The sequence below is a fragment of the Panthera leo genome, chromosome D1 (genome assembly GCF_018350215.1).
Source record: "Panthera leo isolate Ple1 chromosome D1, P.leo_Ple1_pat1.1, whole genome shotgun sequence".
Classification (NCBI taxonomy): Eukaryota; Metazoa; Chordata; class Mammalia; order Carnivora; family Felidae; genus Panthera; species Panthera leo.
Window position 1 is genome coordinate 4241315 of NC_056688.1, and position 23275 is coordinate 4264589.

General features: G+C 45.0%; 1 protein-coding gene across 1 annotated transcript; it reads left to right on the forward strand.

Annotated features, from left to right (window-relative positions):
• The first annotated feature begins 33 nt into the window (after nucleotides 1–33).
• AASDHPPT (aminoadipate-semialdehyde dehydrogenase-phosphopantetheinyl transferase) lies at nucleotides 34–21923 on the forward strand. Its single transcript, XM_042904069.1, has 6 exons — nucleotides 34–280; nucleotides 2635–2860; nucleotides 15079–15200; nucleotides 15829–15990; nucleotides 18307–18378; nucleotides 20005–21923. The coding sequence occupies exons 1-6, from the start codon at nucleotides 137–139 to the stop codon at nucleotides 20167–20169; spliced, it is 891 nt and encodes a 296-aa protein (XP_042760003.1). The 5' UTR covers nucleotides 34–136; the 3' UTR covers nucleotides 20170–21923.
• The last annotated feature ends 1352 nt before the right edge of the window (nucleotides 21924–23275 follow it).

The following is a 23275-nucleotide window of genomic DNA, read 5'->3' on the forward strand; positions in this document are numbered from 1 at the left end:
CGCCTCCTTCCTCCTGACGCCGGTGCGAAGGGGGTGGGGCTACGCCTGCGTCCACGCCACCTGGGCCCGGGGCGGTTGCGGGGTCCTTTCTCCGTGCATGGGCTAGCCCGCGCGGCGGTGCTCTTCGGTGCCTGCGATGGAGGGCGTGCGTTGGGCCTTTTCGTGCGGCACCTGGCTGCCGAGCCGCGCCGAGTGGCTGCTGGCGGTGCGGTCGATCCAGCCCGAGGAGAAGGAACGCATCGGCCAGTTCGTCTTCGCCCGGGACGCCAAAGCAGCCATGGTACTACAGGTTTGGGGGGGGGGGTGGAAGGGCCAGGGCAGCCGCCGCCGGGGGTCGTGGGCCTCGGGCCGGCCTATACGTGCGGGCCGGGCGGCCGGGCCTCGGCGAGGACAGCTCCTACCCCGTGGGGGCTGCGCGGCCGCGGGGGCGGTGATGCTGGGGGCGACGCCGCCGCCCGCCCCACGGCGAGGGGTCTGCATCATGCACGTCCGGGGTTGTCAGATCTTCATCTTACCTCCGCGCGGGTCGTGCACCTGCCGGTGCGATGCTCCAGTCTCCACATCCTGAGAAAGTCTGCGCGCGGTAGGCCCTCGGAATCCCTGATGGCCCCACTTTGTTTAGCTCTGCACGCCGCCCAGCTGGGGGAGGCCTAGGCCAGCCTCGAGGCCTCGGAGAGTGCGCCCAGGACGCGGGCAGGGGGGCGAGTCCCGAGAAGGGGTCCTGGGCCTGAGGGAGGGGGCCTGGGCTGCGGGGAGGGGGATGGGCCGAGTCCTGGCGAGGGGACCTGGGCTGCAGGGAGGGTTCCTGGACCGCGGGGAGGGGGCCCGGGCCGTGGGGAGGGGTGGGTCGAGCCCTGGGGAGGGGGCCCAGGGTCCCGGGTAGGGGTCCTGGGCCGCCAGGAGGAGGGCCGAGTGCCACGGGGAGGGGAGGCCGAGTCCCGGGGAGGAGGCCTGGGCTGCGGGGAGGGGTGGGTCGAGCCCCAGGGAAGGGGACTTGGGCTCCGGGGAGAGTTCCTGGATCGCGGGGAAGGGGCCCGGGCCGCGGGGAGTGGGGGCGAGTCCCGAGGAGGAGTCCTGGGCCGCGGAGACGGGGAGCTGAGCCCGGGGAGGGAACCTGGGTCGCGGGGAGGGATGGGCTGAGCCCCAGGGAGGGGACCTGGGCCGCGGGGATGTGGGTGGGCCCAGTCCCGAGGAGGGTTCCTGGCCCGCGAAGAGGGGGGACTGAGCCCCAGGAGGGGTCTTGGGCGGCGAGGAGGAGGGCCGAGTACTGGGGAGGGTTCCTGGACCGAAAAGAGAAGGCCCGGGCCGCGGGGAGGGGCCGTCTTAGGCATACCCCCGTACTGACTCTATACCTTGGGGAACGATGGTTTAAACGGAATTACTTATTTTAGTGATATATTTTTAAGCAACATATGGAAAATTGCATTTGGAAATTATCTCTTCTGTAGACAGCATTTTGAAATAGCTTGTAGTTACCATCATTTCAAAGACCGCCAGTTCTTGAAAATGCCTCTGTATGGAAACGCCTTTTCTTTTATAAGGTGGGCTAATTGATAATGTTTGGAAGGCATATTGGTGAATTTTTTTAAAACTTTTTTTATAATTTGTAAGAAACCGTAATGCAGAGCATTGTGAGTTTTAAAAATCATTGTTAGAATGGAAGGGGAAAATACTTGAAAGGTATTTTATAAAATATCATATATTTTGTTACTTCATATCTTTGGGTATTTTTGTGTGGTTTTAGTAATTTAGTAATTAAAGACGTGGGACACTGGGAGAGGTATGAGGTATATGTGAAGTAAGTCATGCATTGCTAATTGTGTGTGTGTGTTGAGAGAGAGACAGAGAGAGAGAGAGAGACAGAGACAGAGAATGGGGGAGGGGCAGAGATAGGGAGAGGTAGACTCCCATGCTGTCAGCACAGAGCCCACCGTGGGGCTTGATCTCACCAATCTTGAGATGATGACCTGAACTGAAATCAAGAGTCAGGCACATAACCTACTGAGCCACCCAGGTGTCCCTGACTTGCTAATTATTGAAGCTGAGTAATGTGTCTATAGGGTCTGCATGTACTTGGACATAGGCAGAAAGATGTAGGAACAACAGGGTGGTTCCTTGGGAGATTGTTTATAATAGCTAAACTAGAGCCAGCCTAAATGTCTGGTAATAGGGGAGTAGTCCATCAAGAGGAGGACCTTGAGAGTATGAAGTACTATGCTACAGTTAAAAGGGTACAGACCAGACCCATGTGTACAGACATGAAATAATTCCCAGCACTTGCACGTTATAAAGCTTATGGATGGTGCAGGCCCGCTTAGAGTAGGATCTCATATATGAGATAGATAGCAAAAGCATAGCTAAATGAACACATATTTATTTAGACACGTCGTGAAAAGACCAGAAGGGTGCCGAATCTTAACATTGGTTACTTGTTGACAGGAGAGACTTTGACCTTTTCTTCGAGCTTCTTAAGCATTGCTGAAATCTTAACGCAGTATGTTTAGTACTTCCGTACTTTTAAACACTTAAAAATGAATATATTTTAGAAACTACAAAAATGGACTTTGTTACAGGCAACGTACTTGAATCTTTAGTACACATCAATACATACTATGTGTTTTGCTTACTTAACAGGCCGGTCGTCTGATGATGAGGAAATTAGTTGCAGAGAAATTGAATATCCCTTGGAATAATATTCGTTTGCAGAGAACTGCAAAGGGAAAACCAGTTCTTGCGAAAGACTCCTTGAATCCTTACCCCAATTTCAACTTTAACATCTCTCATCAAGGGGACTATGCTGTGCTCGCTGCTGAACCTGAGCTACAAGTTGGAATTGATGTAATGAAGACTAGTTTTCCAGGTAATGTTGCATTTTTGCAGTGCACAAGTTACCAGTCTTGTGTTCTCAGTTCTTATCTGTCCGAAGACTCAGGCCAGGAGGTGTATTACAGATCTTTAAGTTTAGGAAAAATGTGCTCAGTAGTCAAAGGTGCTGTAGCTGAGAGAACATGTATCTGAAAAGGGTATATTTCCCTTTTTCTGTGAATATCAGCAAACGTCTGTGGAAAGGAAAGTTTCTCTGAATTGAGCACGCGTGTAATGCTTTGCCTAGAGGCAAAATGAAAATAACAAAGGTTTCCTTCTTGGATTATACCCTAGTTTGTTAAATAAGAATACATTTCAAACTGTTTTCGAAGATTGTTAACTTTTGTAAAGAATGGTTTTTCAGTAGCTTTTTGTATTATTTAAATAATGTTAAACCGAAATGAACTCCATGAACAGTCCGTTTCGAATGGCATTCTAGTTAGAAAACATAGTAATTATATTGTAAGAACTTCGTTTCATTCAGGTATTTTCCAGAATTTATGAGTAACTTGTTTTGCTTAAAAAAAAGAAAAAAACGAAAAAAAAACAAACAAAAACGTCTCCTTGGTGAAGTATACTATAGTCCTATAGTGGAGATGACCTGTATTTCTGGAATATTTTAATTACAGCTCTTTGCAGCACATTTACATGAGCGAAAATTAAGAGCAAGCCAGTATTAAAATATTTAAGTTGCTTATATTTTGCGTTAGGTATTGGTAATTGGTGACCGTAGGAACTGCTTACATTGACTGTGGGGTTGAGTATTCAGGCAGTTTTACTAGAGCACAGGTTCTCTTAACTGCTCTGTAGTTTTCATCACCTGTAACATTTAGTGAGCACTTACTATAAGCCGGCACGTTTTATTAAGTGCCTTATTTATATTGTCCATTTGAATTGTTCCAACCACCCCAGCATCGATACACTATTTTTATGAGAAGGTAAGTAACAGGCTAAGAAGAAAGGTGTTAATAAGAGAAAAACATTTTCCTAATTTCATGGTATAATTTCCTCATCTCCACACTATCTCCACCACAGTCTTTCCTTCTGTTGCCCTTACTCTGGAAGATTTGTGTTAACTTTATCCCCTGCCCCCATCTCTGCAGAGATGACTTCTTTACCGGTTAGCTGTCACCTCAGCCTTACTAGGGACACCTCTGTGAGCCAAAGTCATAGGTCGGTTCTTTTGTCGTGAGCCCTCCTAAAATATATTTCCTTCATTCCACTACATATCTCCGTTTATAATTATTTGTCAGGGTAATTGATGGTCTTTCTCTTGGTCCTTAGAGCCACATGAGAGCAGGAACTGTGAGCTATGTCCGAGGCTGGCTGCTGTCATATCTCTTAGCACCTGCCTAGTTCAGGTCATAACATCGTTAGCTCGCTCTTTGCCAGGTGCATGAAGAAGTACTCTGTGTCTTGGCCGGAGGCCTTCAGAGTGTGGCTGTGAGTCTCATTGCTCACAGTTGCTGTCGGGGTGTTCCTTTACCTCTCATTGCCACCACCTGCTTTTTTCCTCACCCACGCTGTTCTCAGATTTGCAAAGGAGGCTCTACTAGTGACAATGGAGATTCTTGGCCTAAAAATTCCTGGATAAACATCAAGGCATTACAAAAACATTTTCTTTTTAACGTTTATTTATTTTTGAGAGAGAGAGAACACGAGTGGGGAGGGGCCGACAGAGAGGGAGACACGGAATCTGAAGCAGTCTGCAGGCTCTGAGCCCAGCGTGGGTCTCAAACTCACGCACCGCGAGATCATGACCTGAGCTGAAGTCGACGCTTAACCCACCGAGCCACCCAGGCATCCCAAGGCATTTTTTTTCTTAATGTCCTAAAATTGTTCACCACGTTTTGTGTGAATATGCACGTGTGTGTTTTTCCCAGGACAGCATCTGGTTTGCAGGAGCATCACAGAGAGCTTGTTCGGAAAAGCCACTGCTAAAAAGGAGATGTGGCAAGCATGGGAATGAGCCCATGTGCTTTCATAGCTTCCTTTTGTCCTTATTCCAAAAGTCAGAAATTATTTGAGAGGCCACTGGTCCTTTGAATGCAGTGTGCACAATGACACAAGAATGGCTGGCCACTGGGGCTCACGGCTACCTTGCAACTTTGCCTGTGAGATAGATTTTACTACCAGTTAGCTTCCTGGGGACAATATTGGCTGGTGGTCAATACTGGATAAATAAGGAACTACTAATTAAAATTTTTTAAAAAATGTTTTTATTTTTTTTTGAGACAGAGAGAGACAGAGCATGAGTGGGGGAGGGGCAGAGAGAGAGGGAGACACAGAATCAGAAGCAGGCTCCAGGCTCTGAGCTGTCAGCACAGAGCCCGACATGGGGCTCGAACTCACAAACTGTGAGATCGTGACCTGAGCTGAAGTCAGGCACTTAACCAACTGAGCCACCCAGGCGCCTTCACTAATTAAAACTTTTAATATTTAAAAAGTTAAATGAGCAAAAACTGAAAATTCAGTTTCCTATTATATTTTATTAGGACACCTTCCCCACCATACACATACACCTTTTTTTATTGATCTTATTTGGCTAATCACAGTGTCCAGACCTTAACTCTTCTTTGCTTCATTGCCAAAAAGCTCTTGACGTATCTCCTAACAGGGGAAGAGCGGTTTTCCGGTCACTGCGCTGGTTCTCAAGTGTGAATGGACAGTTTATCACTCAGTGAGAGAGGGAAGTAGACTTTTCTACTGCAATGGGGACTCATTTGAATTGCTCTGCTTATCAGAATAAGTGAAAGCCGAGCAAGGCACGTTCCCCAAGGTTGCTGAGTGATGGAGGGCACAACCCAGGCCGGCAGCAGAAGCGTAACTTTGTGGCGGACATTGTTACCAGATTGTCTTCCAGGTCGGAGTCAGCCGTTGGGGCATCCTTGGTGTGTGGAAAAACTCCATTCCATTTTGTCTTCTGTTCCTGTCTGCAGGGAAGCCATCATGTAGGAACTTGTTAGCCATTTCTGCTGGCTAAAAGTCCCTCCCTCTCCCAGGGCTCCCGTCGCCGCTGGTAGGGCACTAGGGAGTAACTGCTGGACCCAGGCAGCCTTGGAGGGGGGGTTCTTCTAGCCAGATGCCCACAGCTGGAGGGGGATGTGGCAGCTGCTGCTGTGTTCTCTGCTTCTTGGAGAAAAGAGCTGGTGCAGGGCTGGCCCTCAGGAAATAATTGTTTAGTTAATGTCCAGACAGGAGGGCTTGTAAAGTGCTGGGGACCCCAGGATGGGTAATGCGCCAGTGCAGCACATTTCTAACTCCTGGGGACAGGTGTTCTGTAGGTCCTCGTGATAATTTGCCGCCCTGGATTGGGAAATTGGTTTTTCCTTCATTTTCTAATTTTTATCTAGCATCAAAGCCTTTTGTGGTTAATGAGTATAAAAGAAAATACAGTTCTGTGAGTTTTTTAGTTGTGTTCTCACCTTTACAAAACAAGACAAGATAGACACAGTATCAAAATTATTATTTAGATTTGGGAAAAGACCAAAATAAGTTTTTCCCATGATTTTACATTTTCAGGTTCCCATTTTTATTATAAACTTTGCTGGATAGTAATTGGCAGGACAAAATGACTCGATGTTTTGAGATTTGGTACTAATTTAATAGCTTAGAAATGACTTAAGGCACTGCTGTCTAGAACAGCTGCTACATAAATTGAGCACAGTGAGTATAAAGTGCACGGTGGGACTATGAGGTAGGAAGGGTGGTCTGGTCTTCCTGTGTCCTTCCACCTTACTGTTCCCCGTGCAGCTGTAATAGCTTCCTGACTGCTTCCTGCTTTTGTGCTGTTGGTACAGTTCTCTGTACCGAGTGCAGTGGTCTTTAAAAATACCTACAGCAGTTTTCTCAAAACTCTTGGTTTGGTTCTTAATAAAATCCAGTCCCCTTCTTACAACCCTGTATCCTTCTTGTTGGTACCTCTCTCTTCTTCTAGCTGCTGTCCTTGTCTTTCATTGCTTCGAGTAGCAAACTGCTCTGCGTCCTTGCAGAAACGCTGATCTTTTCTTCCTGTCCTCTCTTTTCCTGAGTACCTGAGACCTGGAGTGTGAGAGGTAGTCAGTTACTCCTTCAGTTTTTTTTTTTTTTTTTAATGTGTATTTATTTTTGAAAGAGGGAGACTGAGAACGAACAGGGAAGGGGGAGAGAGAGAGAGAGAGAGAGAGACAGAATCCAAAGCAGGCTCCAGACTCTGAGTTGTCAGCACGGAGCCCGATGCAGGGCTCGAACCCCTGAACCATGAGATCATGACCTGAGCCGAAGTCAAATGCTCAACCAACTGAGCCACGGCACCAGCCAGTTCCTCCTTCGAAGAGACTTTTCTGACCACCGACTGGCCTTCTTTTCCTGTGTGTGGCCCTTCTCATTTGTCCTGACAGCCTAACTCCTGGACTGTCGTCTGTCCTTCCTCATTAGATGAGGTTGGGGATTGTGGCTTCTTGCGGCTTTGCTCCAGTGCACCCCGTATTTAGCCGAGGGTGCAGCCACCTTGCAGGTGCTCCGTAAATATTTATCACATGTGCAAATGAGAGGAGTCCTAGGCTTGGCTAAATGTGTTCATTACAAATGAGAAAGTGAGAACACATCCGTGGTGGAAAACGTTACAAGAGAAACTGTCCTGGTCAGTGAGTTGTGGTTACACGCATTTCCTCCTGTTGAGTCGTCTTCCTCGCCCTCCTTTGTCTCCACTGCCTCCACTCCGCTCCCATCCAGGTCTCACCTGCTTGCTCCCGAGGTTACTTTCACAGTCTTTCCCGCGTCCGGGCTCCCGCTCTCCTGGACCCGCGTTCTGCAGGGGTGCTTACTGATCACGTTTGTCTTCTTTCAGCCTGGACACATGGAAGCAGGTAGCTGAAATAAGTCACACTTCCTTCTGTACTCCGACCTCCTCCCTGGAAAACCAGGTCTTCCCAGCAGGGAATATCCCCTTCCCAGTTACAGGGTGGGGTTGGCTGTGGGGCACCTTCCTCTGTGCTGATGCTTCTATGTGTGTTAGAGCCTTGGATGTGTTATCTTACTTCGTCTTTTGATGCCTAGGACCAAGTGCTATTTTTATTTTAGAGACTAGAGTAAGACCCCGGCCCTAGGTGACAGCTAAAAAGTAGATCATGGAGGGGCGCCTGGGTGGCTCAGTCTGTTCAGCGTCCAACTACGGCTCAGGTCATGATCTCGCAGTTCGTGAGTTCAGGCCCTGTGTAGGGCTCTTTGCTGACAGCTCAGAGCCTGGAGTCTGTTTCAGATTCTGTGTCTCCCTCTCTTTCTGCCCCTCCCCTGTTCATGCTCTGTCTCTCTTTCAAAAATAAACATTAAAAAAAAAAAAAAAAGTAGAACATGGATTTGTACCCAGGATGCAAAGCCCACCTACGTAGTCTGTAATATGTGGCCTGTCTGTACTAGATTGTACTGATTCCTGTTTAAGGTTTACAGGTGCAAAGTATGTGAAGCATTCTGCAGAATGGGGTTAAATGAACTTAAGGTTTTCATGGAGGAATTCATGTCTAAGAGTATGAAAAATACAGCGAGAGGGGACTGGCTTTACCATTTCCTACGAGTTTGTTAAGCATTGTAAACACAAGAATAGAAAACTGACAGTTAACAGTGAGAGCCTGGTGTCTACACAAAATAATAGTTCAGTGGGCAAAGATTATTGATTACATGGTGCATTATTCTCATCACTAGAGCAATAGCTTATCGACTACTCGAATTTATGATTTGTATAAACTGCTTATCAGTACTTTCTAATCATTGTATAAAACTTCTTTATATATTGTGGATATTAATAGTTTATTGACCAAATTTGTTGTATTTTGCCCATTGTATTATTATTTACCTTTTAAATTTAGTTATATTTTTGGCCATATGAATTATCTTTTGATTGATAAATTCTGAATTCTGTCTTATTTGGAAAAAATAATTAAACTGATATAAGATATTCTCTGCCCATAGGGTGGAGTCCACTAGATTTTGTTCTAAAATTGCAGTTTTAGGGGCATCTGGGTGGCTAAGTCAGTTGGGTGTCAGACTCTTGGTTTTGGCTGAGGTCATGATCTCAGGGTTTGTGGGTTTGAGCCCCGGGTCAGGCTCTGTGCTGACAGCATGGTGCCTGCTTGATTTGTTCTTTCTCTCTCTCTCTCTCTCTCTCTCTCTCTCTTTTTCTTCCCCTCTACCACTCATGCTGTCTCTAAATAAACTTAAAAAATAAAATTACAATTTTATTTTTACGTTTAAATCTTTAATTCTTCTAGAATTTGTGTGTATATGATGATTTATATTCTAATGGCTAAACAGTTCTATCACCAAAGCTGGATAGTTGAAGGCCTAGACATGGACAATGCCTGGAATGATTGCGTACTTAACAAAGGTTAGCTCTGAGGTGGTGGTGGTTATATGCATAGAGTGGTGTTTTTTTGTGTTTTGTTTTTTTTTTTTTTTTTTATGTTTTATTTACTATTTATTTTTGAGAGAGAGAGGGAGGCACAGAATCTGAAGCAGACTCCAGGCTCTGAGCCATCAGCACAGACCTAATGTGGGCCTCGAGCTCGTGGACCGAGAGATCGTAGCCTGAGCTGAAGTCGGACGCTTAACTGACTGAGCCACTCAGACGTCTGTACAGTGATGGTTTTAAAATGGTGGTCAGGATACTAAAATCAGCCAGGCTGCTCCTCAAAATGCAGATTCCTTGAAACCCCCCCAGACCTACTGGACCAGAATCTCTGAGAGCACAGCTGGTTTCTCAGGTGAATGTCAGTCGTATTAATGTTTGGGGATCCCTGTACTTGGTATAGTTTACAGATCCAGCAGTGATGAAGTCCGTAACCCGTCCCTTTTTTTAAAGATGGAAGTCATGAGAAAGCCCTTAGATCCTTGTGTTACACTAGAGAACAAAGTTAGAGTTAGGTTTTCATGACGATTGCTAGAACACAGTGGAATTGTGTACTCTCTCAGACTTGTGGAAGCAGGATGCCTGTGAAGCTAGAAAGGTCAGAAGAAACCAAGTCCGCAGATGTGATCGGTTTCATATTAAATCTTCTCTCAGAAACCAGGAAATACATTTGTGGCACATACGACGGACAGAGGTTAACACTGTTAACGTACGAACTGCTGAAGTAGCGACAGGAAAACCGCGCCGACATGGTGAATGCGCAGGGGATGCAGTGCCGCGCCTCGCAGAAGAGCAGTAACAGTGTGCACGACACCAGCGCCCCCATTTGTGAGGCACTGAGTACTTGGGGCCCTTTACACGTGTGTTCCGTAATCTCCCCCGCTCTGCCTTGTTGGAAGCTTTGGAACTACCGAGGTTGAAAGGACTGTCGGCACAGAGGCGACGGTGCCCGGACGTGAGCGTCTGACTCGCGGGCGCTGAAGCTGTCTGGAGTGTGGGTGCGTCTGCACACGTGACGTGCGTCGTGTGCCTGTGCCCTGGTTTCTGGGGCTCCAGAGCGGCCACTACGCACTCCTGTGTTAGACCCCAGAGGGCTGTGATGTCCTCAAGGCCACCAGTCAGAGTCGACAGGGCCGCGCTCCTCTGACGCTCTAGGGAGGACCCCTCGTTGCCTCTTCCTGGTTTCCTGGCCGCCCTTGGCCGCCCTTGGCTTCTAGCTTGGCCACCTCGGTACCACCTGCATCTTCCTAGATTCTCTCTGTGCCTCAGTGTTTCTCCGTCACTGGATACAGGGCCTGTCCTAATCCACTGTGACCTCATCCTAATGTGATTCCATCTGCAGGCTACACCTGAGGTTCTGCGTGGCCATGAATTTTGGGAGATGCTGTTCAACCCAGTACGGTCCATCCTCCACCTTCCCCCATAAATGTATCTCTTTCCCACGTACAAAATAAATTCATCCCGTCCCAGCCTCTCCGAGCCTTAGCTTGTCCCAGCATTCACTCTGACTCCGGCATCTCTTCCGAATATCATCAGCTCCAAAGCTCGACGTCTCATCATGTGGATGATCTAACTCAGGTACAGGTGAGGCTGGGTATGTTCCATGGCGGGACAGAATTCCTCTCTCTCCTGTGAACCTGTTAAGCTAGAAAAGAAACCATCCGCTTCTGTAACACCTTGGGGGAATAGGCGCAGGGTAGACTTTCCCATTTAAAGACGGAAAACTGGGAAAGGGAGGCCTTGGGTCCCAAGCAGGTTGAAAAGCCAACAGGGCAAACTTTGTATGGTTTCGAGGCCTGAGAATAGTCCGTGTCTCCTGCTCTGTTTCCTGGTCCTGGGGCCTCCCCCACCCTCAGGCCCCTCTACCTGCCTTCAGGGGGTCCTGCCCTCTTCCTGAAAGATTACACATTTGCAGCCCCTGAGTCCCGTTCTTGCTCTCCAGGCCTGTTTCTTGCCACATGTGTTGATAGGGGCATGTATATAGGCACTACGAGCTGCTGGGGTTCAGGACTGCCTGAGTGGGGGTGTCCAGCCCAGGTGCCCGCATCTCACTCTGTGCCCTCCTGCTCTAACAGAGCTCCTTTGTCAGGATTTGTGAAAGGCACCTGAGGACCTCATACATTGTTGCTTTATTCTGGGTTTGTGCCTCGGTAAATTCCCACACAAGTCCATCATCATTGTGCACATACTGGCTCAAAGTCTAGAATAGAAGTCTGTCCCTCCCCCGCTCCTGTGGAAGCAAGAATATATGTAATCCAAAAAATGGCACTACTAGAATTTCTAATTGGAATTTTGATTAAAAGCTAAATTTCACTATTTCGAAGCACACAGATGGACAGGGCTCAACCCCTCCCTAAAGTAACAGATCCCTTTTAAGGATGGTGAACACATTGGTGACATTGGAGGACAGATTGACGTAGGTGGGCTTTGAGGTTCTGCTACTAGTGGGATTTCTTTTTGTAGGTTGGCAATATCAGCTTGAGGTGTTTGTGTGAACTCTTTGTTGTGGGTTATCACTGAATGTTTAGTCAACCTACCAGTTGGTCTGTGGTCTCGATTAGTTGATCGTTATGAAGCTTAGTACCTAACACTGCTTTTCCTAAAGGCTAAGCAACAAGAGGGGTAATCTGGTTTCCGTAAATGTGGTTAGTGGTTTTGTTTTTCAGTCACTTCATCTTCCTTACCTATCCCCTTCAGCATGTGGTGGGATGATTAAATCTGACTCAGGAAACATGAATACGTGATGGTATTATTAGGTGGTTTGCCAGATTATATGTTTGATAATTATGCTGCCTTCAGATCGTTTGAGGGACAAATGTACTGTTCTGGTATTTCCTACTGATTTCCTCCCCCGCCCCCGAATTCCAATTTCCTAGGTAAACTACCTAGCAGAGGACTCACCCACTGTGTATTTCCACCATAGTGCCACACTGTGGTGCTCTTGTGCTTTGGCCAAATAATTAGAAAATCCTCTTTTCTTGCTGTCACATCTCTTATTTTGTGGAATGGATAAGATGCTCTCAAAAGTATATGAAAACGCCCTCATATTGGGTACTTTTTTAGCTGTACATAATCAGTTTGTGATTGCTTTCAGTGATTGTGCTAGATTGCTTTTTATGTTCATCATTTTCTTTTTATTAGCATGCATATTTTTTCTCTTGATTGCCCCATATTATGTAGTTAAAAAATTAGAGGGCTTTATCAGTTCGTTTTTTATTAGCATGCATATTTAATCTTTTTTGTCTTGATTGCCCCATCTTATTTAGTTAAAAAATTAGAGGGTTTTTTGAAGGTTATGAAGAAACCAACAAACAAAATGACATTATAGATGACAATAGGCATATATTTTTAACTATGGCATTCGGGGCAGTGTTCCATTAAAGCTATAGTTCTCAAAATATACAGTGTAGTCTCCAAATCAAGGTAGCTGTTTTCCCCACTGTTAGTGTTTGCACTGTGCCAGAACGTGTTCAAGAGGAAGCAGTTGATGATTTACCTAGATACAGTGCTCCCCGTGTTTAAATTCTCCAGATTTATTGTCACTTTCGAGTGTCATTTCTCAAGCCACGCCATGTGCTAGTGCTGTTTGCTTTCTAAGGAGACTGTGTTTAGTAAGGGCCTTGAGGGAGGTGTTGGGAGAGTGAAGCACGGGACCATCAGAGGGATCCCCCTCCCCTGGGACCCCAAGATCAGCTAATATTTCAGTGCTGTTACGTGAAATGACTTGATAGGTCTGCTGGGCTGCTTTTAGGAAGTAACAGAATTTTAGCAATGTGAACAACACAAACAGTGAACGCTAATTGAACTCGTAAACTATTGAAATGTATTTTTCTCGAGAACAGAGTGCCAAGGAGAAGATAGTTGGATTAAATGAGTCTGTTGAACTTGAAAGTAAATGAGAGTCTTTGTCTTGATCTGTAAAGGACCACATCACTCCCCACAGGATCATCAGAAGTATCTCCTGGCTAAGGAGGACACTCTTAAGTCTGCTGAAGTGGGAATGGTGGGGGATCGTGAACAGTTCTGTGGAGGAACTGATTTTTGATACTTTTACCCTTGAGATCACTATGGGAACGATACTTGGTTGCTGTAGGACCGGCTGTAAGCTCCCTGTGGAGACGCAGTCCATAGCATTCCGGTGTGCAGTACTGGGGCGTTTCTAGAGTGAAGTTAGCGGTGCAATGCCAATAACGCGTGAAGCACGGGGATTCAACTTGTGGTCTCCAGACAGGCGTCTAACACCCACAGAGCGTGTGCTGGTGGCCGTCACTGGAGGACTTGTAGCTAGTGGGAATGTCGGATTTTAGAGCTGGGTGTTCTAGAACTGTGAGTCAGAGCTAACACAGTCTGCGAGGGGACGGCCACGAAGAGGAGGCCGTGCTCCGCGAGGGACTGTAGTCGTGAACTAAGGACACGGGACAGCAGGGCATGGGGCAGTAATGGACCAAATGATGGTTCGTTTCGTTTATCCACGTGGTGAACGTTTGTGGGCCTTCTGCCCAGGGCCAGGCTCTGATGGGCTCTCCAGGCTGGCCGTGGGGGAGGCCAGGCACCATGACTGACCCATGTGTGACCATTAGTTCTGTACACATTTGTGTAGTATTTACAGTTGACATATTTGCAGAATCAATAAACAAATACAGAAACATCCTGTCTAGTGGTAACGATAGATAAGCACATAGTTCTGCTTTGGAAAAATATGGGAGACACATCTTGTATTTTTAATTTGTGTCTCAGCTCTCAATTCTGAGAATCAGATTCCTTGAATTATTTATTATTTATGTTCAGAATGCTCTGTGATATTTTATTGTCTGTGGAACAGAGGGTCTAGGGGTGTATCTCAATTTTTTTGAAAAAAAGCTCATTTCACAGTGGCATCCCTGAAAAGGCAGAAATTAGCATCTGTTTTCATTTGGAAAAGTCAAATGAGAAAACATGTTCGGAAACCATTCCTGTGAAGGAAAGAAGTGTAAAGTAGTTTTCCAAAGTGGTCACTTAGAAAAAACCAAGAACAGGAGTGCCTGGATGCCTCCGTCTGTTGAACGTCCGACTCTTGATTTCAGCTCAGAACATGATCTCCCAGTTGTGAGATCCAGCCCCGCGTCGGGCTCTGTGCTGACAGCACAGAGCCTGCTTTGGTTGGGATTCTCTTTCCCTCTCTCTACCTCTCTGCCCGTCTCCTCTTGGGCTTTCTTTCTCCCAAAATAAAACTTTAAAAAAAAACCCTCGGGGCACCTGGGTGGCTCAGTCAGTTAAGGGTCTGACTTCACCTCAGGTCACGATCTCTCGCTCCATAAGTTCGAGCCCCAAGTCAGGCTCTGCGCTGACCGCTCAGAGCCTGGAGTCTGCTTCGGATTCTGTGTCTCCTTCTCTTTCTGCCCCTCCACCTCTCATGCTCTGTCTCTGTCTCTGTCTCTCTCTCTCTCAAAAATAAATAAACATTAAAAAAAATTAAAAAAATAAACCCTCAGCTTTCTAGCAGTTCTCAAAAACTTACAGTAAAGGAATTGCTTTTTTTCCCTGTCCTATAGCAAAGTAAAAAATGTAAACCCCAGAGGAATATACCTCTTTTTTAAGAGTGTTTGTTGTAGATTTCTGATACTTGACCACATCTAGTTCTTTTCCTCCATGTTATTTAGAATTTATACCACATTTGGCTGGTAAATTGTATCAGATTTTCGGAAGGCATCTATCAATACAACTGTGTGTTGTTTTTTTCCCATTGTTATTTAATCACAGAATTTCACTATTTCTATAACTACCCTTGTGTTCCTGGGCTAACCCCTGCTTGTCACTGTCTATTTTTAATTGTGTATTTCTTCAATTGACAGGTCGTGGTTCAATTCCAGAATTCTTTCATATTATGAAAAGAAAGTTTACCAACAAAGAATGGGAAACCATCAGAAGCTTTAACGATGAATGGACTCAACTGGATATGTTTTATAGGAATTGGGTATAATTTCTTTCTAATTTTGAGAGTTAAAAGCCCACGATGACTCATTGTCTTTACTAAAAATCGGCATCAAAGTCCTTTGGTTACTAGGGGAGTTCCTACAGTGTTTAAAATAAATGGGTGATTGTTGGGAACTTTGTGATTTTTTTTTTTTTTTTTTTGGAGGCATAATTAAATCTTAATGACAGTTAAGAAAATGAAGTGTATATTCAGTGGTCAGTTAGAAGGTACTTGCTCTTAAAGCTCAAACAAGACATTTCTCACAATGTTTAATGTTTTCTTTTTCAAAGGAACTCGTACACACGAGGCCTTATTTAGCAAACACTACTGTAATATTCACTATATGCCAGAAAACATGCCCTTCGTGAGTTGGTTAATTTAATGATCACGACAGGGCTGTGAGGGAGGTGCTGCTACACCCAGAGCAGAGGCCCAGGGGATCAGATGATTGACCGTGTGATCCCATGTCTGGTTTGTGTCTGTGCTAGTGCAGGGGTAAAAGTAATGATGACAACTTGGAGTCATCATGTAGCATAGAGCTAACAATCCAGATGTGTGGGGCCTGTAGAGTTGATGGAGATTTTACCCGCTAAATGCTCCGCTAAGAGAAAATTGTTCTGTATTTTAGGCCCTGAAAGAAAGCTTCATAAAAGCCCTTGGTGTTGGCCTAGGATTTGAATTGCAACGGCTTGAATTCGATATATCCCCATTAAATCTCGATATAGGCCAAGTTTATAAAGAAACACGTTTGTTCCTAGATGGGGAAGAAGAAAAAGAATGGGCATTTGAGGTAAAAAACTTATCACTTGCTGTAAGAATTTCTTTATTTTGTGCATGTCTGTGAGATTAATTAGGGGAGGCTACTCGATGAAAGTGGGCATGACAGGAAGCATTGTTGGTGCCCTGCAGGGGTGGGTCAGGGACCCTGGTTGTGAGTGCAGTGTCCTGCAGGGGAGGTCAGGGACCCCAGGTGTGAGCTCGGTGTCCTGCAGGGGAGGTCAGGGACCCCAGGTGTGAGCGCGGTGCCCTGCCGGGGGTGGTCAGGGACCCCAGGTGAGCGTGGTGCCCTGTGGGGGGCGGGGGGGGGGTCAGGGACCCTGGGTGTGAGCTTGGTGTCCTGCAGAGGAGGGTCAGGGACCCCGGGTGTGAGTGTGGTGCCCTACAGGGGGGCATCAGGGACCCCGGATGTGAACGTGGTGCCCTGCAGGGGGGGTCAGGGACCCTGGGTGTGAGCTTGGTGCCCTGCAGGGGGGCATCAGGGACCCCGGGTGTGAGCACGGTGCCCTGCAGGGGGGCATCAGGGACCCCGGGTATGAGCGTGGTGCCCTGTGGGGGGGGGTCAGGGACCCTGGGTGTGAGCTCGGTGTCCTGCAGAGGAGGGTCAGGATAAAATATTCTTGCTCCCTTTTGGTTTGTCAGAGATTATAGGGAAATTCTGGTATTTACAATAATTTTATGGATAAAATTTATAAAGTTAAGAAAATCTTGAAAATTTAGAAAGTCTTGGAAGTTAAACTTCAGTCTTCAGTTCAGTAGCATTGAATGAACTCGTGTCAGTAGTAAGTTGCTAGTTTCATTTCCTTTTTCACCTGATTCTTAATCGTGCACTGTTCTTGGCAAGAAGGATTTAGTGCAGAGCTCACCACACAGGGCTTCTGTTCTCATGTGGGTTCAGAGAGTTGTATCTGCCGCGTCAGATGCCTTATTTACCTGTTGCTGATGAGGTCTGAGTAGAGAGGACGAAGCTTCATGGTGAAATCAGTCTCACTGAATTGTGGCTGATGATGAGATAATGTGAGTGATGAGCGGGGCATCCTGGCATTCTAGTGGACGGCCCACAGTTCCCTCTGATGTTCCCCTCAGATACGGACACCACAGAGCCCATGATCTGAGAGATTGTCCCAAAGTAGTGACAGCTGAAACCTGTGTGCATTTACGATGCTCATGCCGTCAGCATATTCACTGTGAGCAGTGGAAGACCATATATCAACAAGCGTAATTTTGTTCATAAAATGGATATCGTGGGCTTGTTTTTAGTTAAATCTTCGGACATTTAGCTGGTTATATTTTTTCTTCTTTTAACATATCTGTCCTTACTGGATTTCTTTCTTTTTTCTTTTCCGCTCATTTGGTGAGAAGATATGAAGAGGATACTATTTCTGATTATAGTTTCCATTTCAAATGATACCTTATGAAGGGATGTCTTAGGTGTCTTTTCTTTGAAAATTTTAATAGTTTTGGAGGTTTTAATTTTTCTTTTTTTAAGTTTATTTATTTTGCGAGAGAGTATGGGAAGGGAAGAGAGAGAGTCCCAAGCAGTCTCCGTGCTGTCAATGCAGAGCCTGACACGGGCAGGGTTCAATCCCATGAACCATGAGATCATGACATGAGCCTAGATCAAGAGTCAGATGCTTAACCGATGAACCACCCGGTGCCTCTATGGTTTTTAGTAGTTGGGAATTGAGGTAACTACCTCGATATCTATTCTAAACCCCCTTCCCTGTTGCTTCAGACATAGGGGAAAACAGAAAACAGTAAACAGTGTGTTAAGTCTTAGCTATGAATTTCCACTGAGTTTCCAGGGGCTGTACTATTTAGTTACCTGAATGCTTATAAACCAGTGTTGCAGTCTGATTTTTTACATATACACTTCAAACGTCACCTGTGAGGGCTGCTGAGGACCCAGATGTGCTTCTAGATACAATAATCCATCTTGTTATCAAGACATGACAGCTGGAAGCAGTAGTTGATCCTGGATGAGCTCTGGTTTTGGAAGGGGGAAATGCTGTGAGGACATTACTGGATTAATTCACAAAAATTGGATTATAGGTAGTCGATTTAAGTATTCTTTGAATGTCAGTTTACTGAAGCTATTAGCTAGTGTGGTTGTATAAGAGAATATCCCTATTAGCAAATACATATTGAAGTATTTACAAGTCAGGGGCCACGATCTGTGTGACTTCTTAAATGGTTCAAGGGAGGCAAGGGAATATATGTGTGTCGTGTGTGTAGAGAGACAGGGACACTGAGATTTAAAAATGGAAACCGAAGTGTATCTGAGTTTGCACTTTCAGTAATATGTTATCCACTACCTTTTATTTTTCAGGAAAGCAAGATAGATGAGCACCATTTTGTGGCAGTCGCTCTGAGGAAACCGGACGGATCTAGACGTCAGGGGGTAAGATTTTAAGATTTCTCTTACTTCTTTCTAAAAAGCGTGAATCCTTGTTGAATGTGTTCTTTATTGAATAGAAGCAGTCATTGGGTTTATATCCTGTTAGAGGTGTGTGTTTGTTTTTTAAGATCATAGATTGAGAAGAGTTTTACATGATCAAATCTTTAAGATCCTGGAATTTCACAGTAATTTTTATAAAGCATGTTATCTGTTTTTTCACATTCGTGAATATTACAAAGAAAAAATGTCTCTAGTATTGTCCTAGTCTTATATGTTGGTAGAAATTCAAGATAATCACTGTCCCAGGCATCTTACCAGTGGTTTCTTCCCCATGAACTGGAGCTGGGTTGAATGTAAAGGTTCAGTGGAGGGTGTTGAGTGATGGCATTATCTGTCGGATGGAACCCCTCCACCTTCTGTAGTAATCCCCCAAATGATTCCCAAAGTGACAGGGCCAAACACGTGTGAGGCCCTGTGTCACGCTGCTATGGGACACTGGTCTCTGTTCTTCCTGCCACAGTCTGTTCGTTCTTCTGTGCTGAGTTGTTGAGTGAAGAAAGTGAAACAAACCAAAACACCCTTCAGGTCAAGGGCCCTCAGCGTCCATGTACACAGTTGTGATTCTGCGGGAATATATTTGTAAGGAATCCTGGTCATGTTGTAATAATTGGAGCTATATGCGTGTCCTTCTTTCTCAGGAATCCACGTGAGACACTAGCGTGATCGGTAGATATGTGTCGTTACTGCTGGAAAATAGCTCGATGCACAGACAGTACTCTTGATAAATTTATCAAAGGATTAAAAGTCTTCTTAGATACTTTAATTACAAGGGGACAGTATGTTAAAATTGACCCCTCTTATCTGAAGATATTCTGGCCTTGGTTACTTGTCCTCGTGTGATTTAGTCTCAGCTTTACACTCTGCAACTCTCTTGTTTGTATAGAGCTTTATACTTGTGTCAGTTGTGGACACGTGCTGCCTCCTTGTTGTGGCACTGCAGGGAGCCTGACAGGCCCCTGACCTGGCGGCTGGCTTCCAGGCCCGCGTCCGCCATTTAACCTGTTGTGAGAGGTGGCACCAATGTTGAAGAAGGTCCACCCTGGGCTGAGTTGCGAACAAGGGCTGTATCTGAGAATATAAGATGTAGTTTCAGGTTAGTGTTGAGGGGATCATTTCCTGTAGAAGTGTTGCGTCTCTTGTGTGGTCATGGGAATTTTGTCACATCTGTCCCTTAGAGTGTTCCTCACAAGTTTGCATTGTGGTTCTCTATCAGAAAAACCTACCTGCTTATGAAAAGTTACATATTTTGGGGATACTTTTAACTCATCTTTTGGGATCCTTTTAACTCCTCTATGAGAATTTTTGGATGTGTGGCTTAGAAATCTACATTTTAAACACATACCACAGGTTAGGCACCAAGAAGGTTCAAGAATTAGGTTCTTTTAACTTGTTATACTGACAACAGTAACATAAGGAGTAATTGAAGTTACCTAGAAATCCTGCTGTGTTGCAGTTCAATATTACTGACATGAATAATTTGGTCTTATTTCCCATTTCCCTAATTATGAAATTGATCATAAGATTCACATGCAGTAAAACAGTTGGGTAATCTCTTTTTTTCCCTTTTAGGTTCCAGCTCAAGATGATTCTAAACCAACTCCAAGGCAGTTTAGTGTCCTCACTTTTAATGATTTAATATCATCTGCTGTTCCTATGACCCCTGAAGATCCTTCGTTTTGGGACTGTTTTTGTTTCACAGAAGAAATTCCAATACGGAATGGTACAAAATCATGATATGATTCCCCAAGTAACAAAGGAAAATGAAAACTGTTTGTAATCTTCTGTATTCACTAAAACAATAAATGCCTGATAGTATCCAATTTTATTTCAAAAACCCGTTTTTATAAAAGCAAACCACTTTTCCTATTAAAAACACCAGGTTCTCAGTTCAAGCTAATTCCCTAGAACACACATTTACCTCTTCTTTCCCAAATCGTACTGGATTGACAAAAGGAGTAGAAAAAGGAGCAGAATCTTACAGTGATAGGTGCTCATTGTAGAACAAAGTAGAAAATCGAATATGGAGAAAGGGAATATGTAAATTTTTATGCTTCAGAGATAGTGATTCCTAAAACCTGAAGTTTCTTTCCAGACCCTTTTCTTGGCAAATGAATCCCTATTAATCCACTTTTTTTTTTCATGGAAACATAGTGTTTTGTAATTTTTTTATTGGCTTAACTGTATATCTCCTGTTCATTAGTCTGCATCTGTGGCTTAACTGGCGCTGAAGTCGTGACCAGAGGTAACAATATCCAAGTAACCCCGGGGCATTTGTCATCTGAATTGGCACACGGTTCCAAGGTGCCCGTAACCTCAGCCTCGGGTTATCGGTTCTGCCTGGGGCTCCTGTCGCTCATGGAGAGAGCTGCTCCCGTAACGTGAGCCTCACATCTTCATAAGATTGGGTCTAAAAAGCAGGGAAGGCCATTTCTCCTCTCAGTCTCATTGTCATCCGTGAAGAGAACTTCCCAACAGACCCCACAATGTTTCCCCCCAGCTTCTCTTGACTCAGATCGGACCCCTGATGTTAATGGCCTCTGTGGGGAGTAGACCTGCGGTAGGGAGCCTGGCGAGGGTGGGGACATGGCATCGAAGGCGCCCGGCCACCTGCCATCACAGGGAAGGTCTGGTTTGCATCATGTGCACCCCTTCCCGTGCTGGATGTTGTGTCCATGTGTGCTGTTTACTATGAACACTGGTGTAGTGAGTGTCCTTGTGACCACATGTTGAGGAACATGCTTCTCGTCCTTAAGAGCATTTCTGGAAGTGGTTCACAAGGCTTAAACAGTTCTAGAACTTTGAGAAGAAAAGGCCGTGTGGTTTCCACTTCCAGCTAATGTCACATGTGAGACCACCCCTCCGTGCCCCCCCCCCCCCATTCTCCCTGGTCAGCTGTACAAATTCTCTGTTTTTTTCATTTGATCTTTGCCAATATAAGTGAGAAATGGTGTCTTGTTTTTAAATTTGTATTTTATTACAAATGAGATTGATACATTATTGTTGTTATTAGCTGTGTTTATTCCTTCCTTCTGAACCAGTTGTTCACAATCTTTGCCTGTTTTAATTCAGTGAATTAGCACTTAAAGTGGGAACAAAATCTAGAATATGCCAAGACCATCATGTCGATGACAGAATCTGTTACACAGCTGTAGTGCATGTCTTGGGGACTTTAAGTCTTGTTATTGTGGGATATCAAGAAGTGAAAGAATTCTATTGTTTTTGTTACTAAAATTAATAATTGTGTGTAAATTGTATAAAATTAGATAATTTGCTTAGTAAAAAACACAACTGGAATGTTTTGTAATTTTTTATTTTATGAAGCATGCCCGAATACTCCAAGCAGAGCAAATAATGTGTTTTTAAAAGATCAAGTAACATATAAAATAGGAAACCTTGTTGTCACTTAGCATGAATGTAATAGTGATATGAAAACCTGTCATCTGTCTTGTCATGATAATAAAGCAAATAACGTCAGTGAATTTTTATGAGCCAGGCAATGCGCTAGATTTCATGTTTTGTTTTTCTGTTTCTTAAAGTTACACATGGTTTACAGAGTCTAAAGAATCTATAGGCTCGTTTTTCTGAGTGAGAAATACCACCCCTTGACCTCATTCTTCCATTTCCTATCCCCCAGAGCAAGCTCTTTTTGTTATCTATTACCGTATCTTTGAATAACATGCTTCTGTTTTACTTGATTTTGCAATCATGGGCATTCTTCTAATTTCTAGTTTCAAAAGCTTGTTCTGTTTCCAGTCCATTATATATTCCCTTCCTGCCCCCTCTTCCCAGTATAATCATGTGATTCAGTGCTTACATTGTTCACTGATTTAGAACCTTTACATTTTATTAAGAATATGTAAAGCTGTGCCCAGGGATTGATGGCTGTTCTTGCCCTAGATGGCAGTTTTCTTTCCTTGACGATTGACTTTGTTTGCATAGGGTTGTAAGCACTTTTTGCTAATGCCGCCTGAAACTCTACGAGATGCATGTTCACACATATCCATACTGTCCACTTCATCCATTTTCTGGGAGAAACCGTGTCTGGAGCAGTCTGTTTTGTCCAGTCTGGACTTTGTGCCTTCTGTGGCTGTTGCCCAGCTGCATTCCTGGAATCTCTTCTTACTGTTCCCCCCCCCCCCCCCCCCCCCCCCCCCCGGGCATCCCTTGCCTCTCCTTCTGTTAGACTCCCTGGTTTCCCATTTCCTCTGCCTCTTGTTTTGTAGCAGATGCTAGCGTAAGGGACATGGAAGATGTATTTTCTGAGAGGAAGGGGCAATCCCCTTATGCAGTTGGTGTAAGGGATTCAGCTGCTGCTTACACAGATTACTCCATTCCCTGCCACTGAAGCCCAGTGTTTGGTCCTGACGATTGTCAAATCCTGGGCTGGGCTGGGCCACAGTGCTGTTGCTTCACAGCCGTGTTTTGCTGAGTCCAAAATCATTATTTGCATTACACCATATACTGCTTGGGACAGCTTCATTGGTTTCTATGAATAGAAAACTATTCCCTGCATAGGAACTGACGGGTTGATTTGAAAAATGGATCGACATATGTATGTGTGCATGTTCATATGTCCATTGCAGTGTAAAGCTCAGAAATCAAATTTTCAATGAAATTTTACACTATCCTTACTACTCAGCTTCAAAGTCAGAAACCCATCAGATTGGGGTAGCTCAGTAGCCCCCACTGGCTGAACTATTGCCATCTGAACTTGATAACAAAATAGGTTTATACATGAATATGTGGGTACATACATCTTTGGTCAAAAATATTCCTGAAAACAATTCCATGTGCTAGTACTCAAAGGAAATATAAAGGGAGCTGGTTTCATTTTATGGGG

Coding starts and splice junctions, on each gene's coding strand:
- AASDHPPT (XM_042904069.1), top strand. CDS start 137: ATGGAGGGCGTGCGTTGGGCCTTTTCGTGCGGCACCTGGCTGCCGAGC. Junction 15,201..15,828: donor ATATGTTTTATAGGAATTGG/GTATAATTTCTT, acceptor TCTGTATTTTAG/GCCCTGAAAGAAAGCTTCAT. Junction 15,991..18,306: donor AAAAAGAATGGGCATTTGAG/GTAAAAAACTTA, acceptor TTTATTTTTCAG/GAAAGCAAGATAGATGAGCA.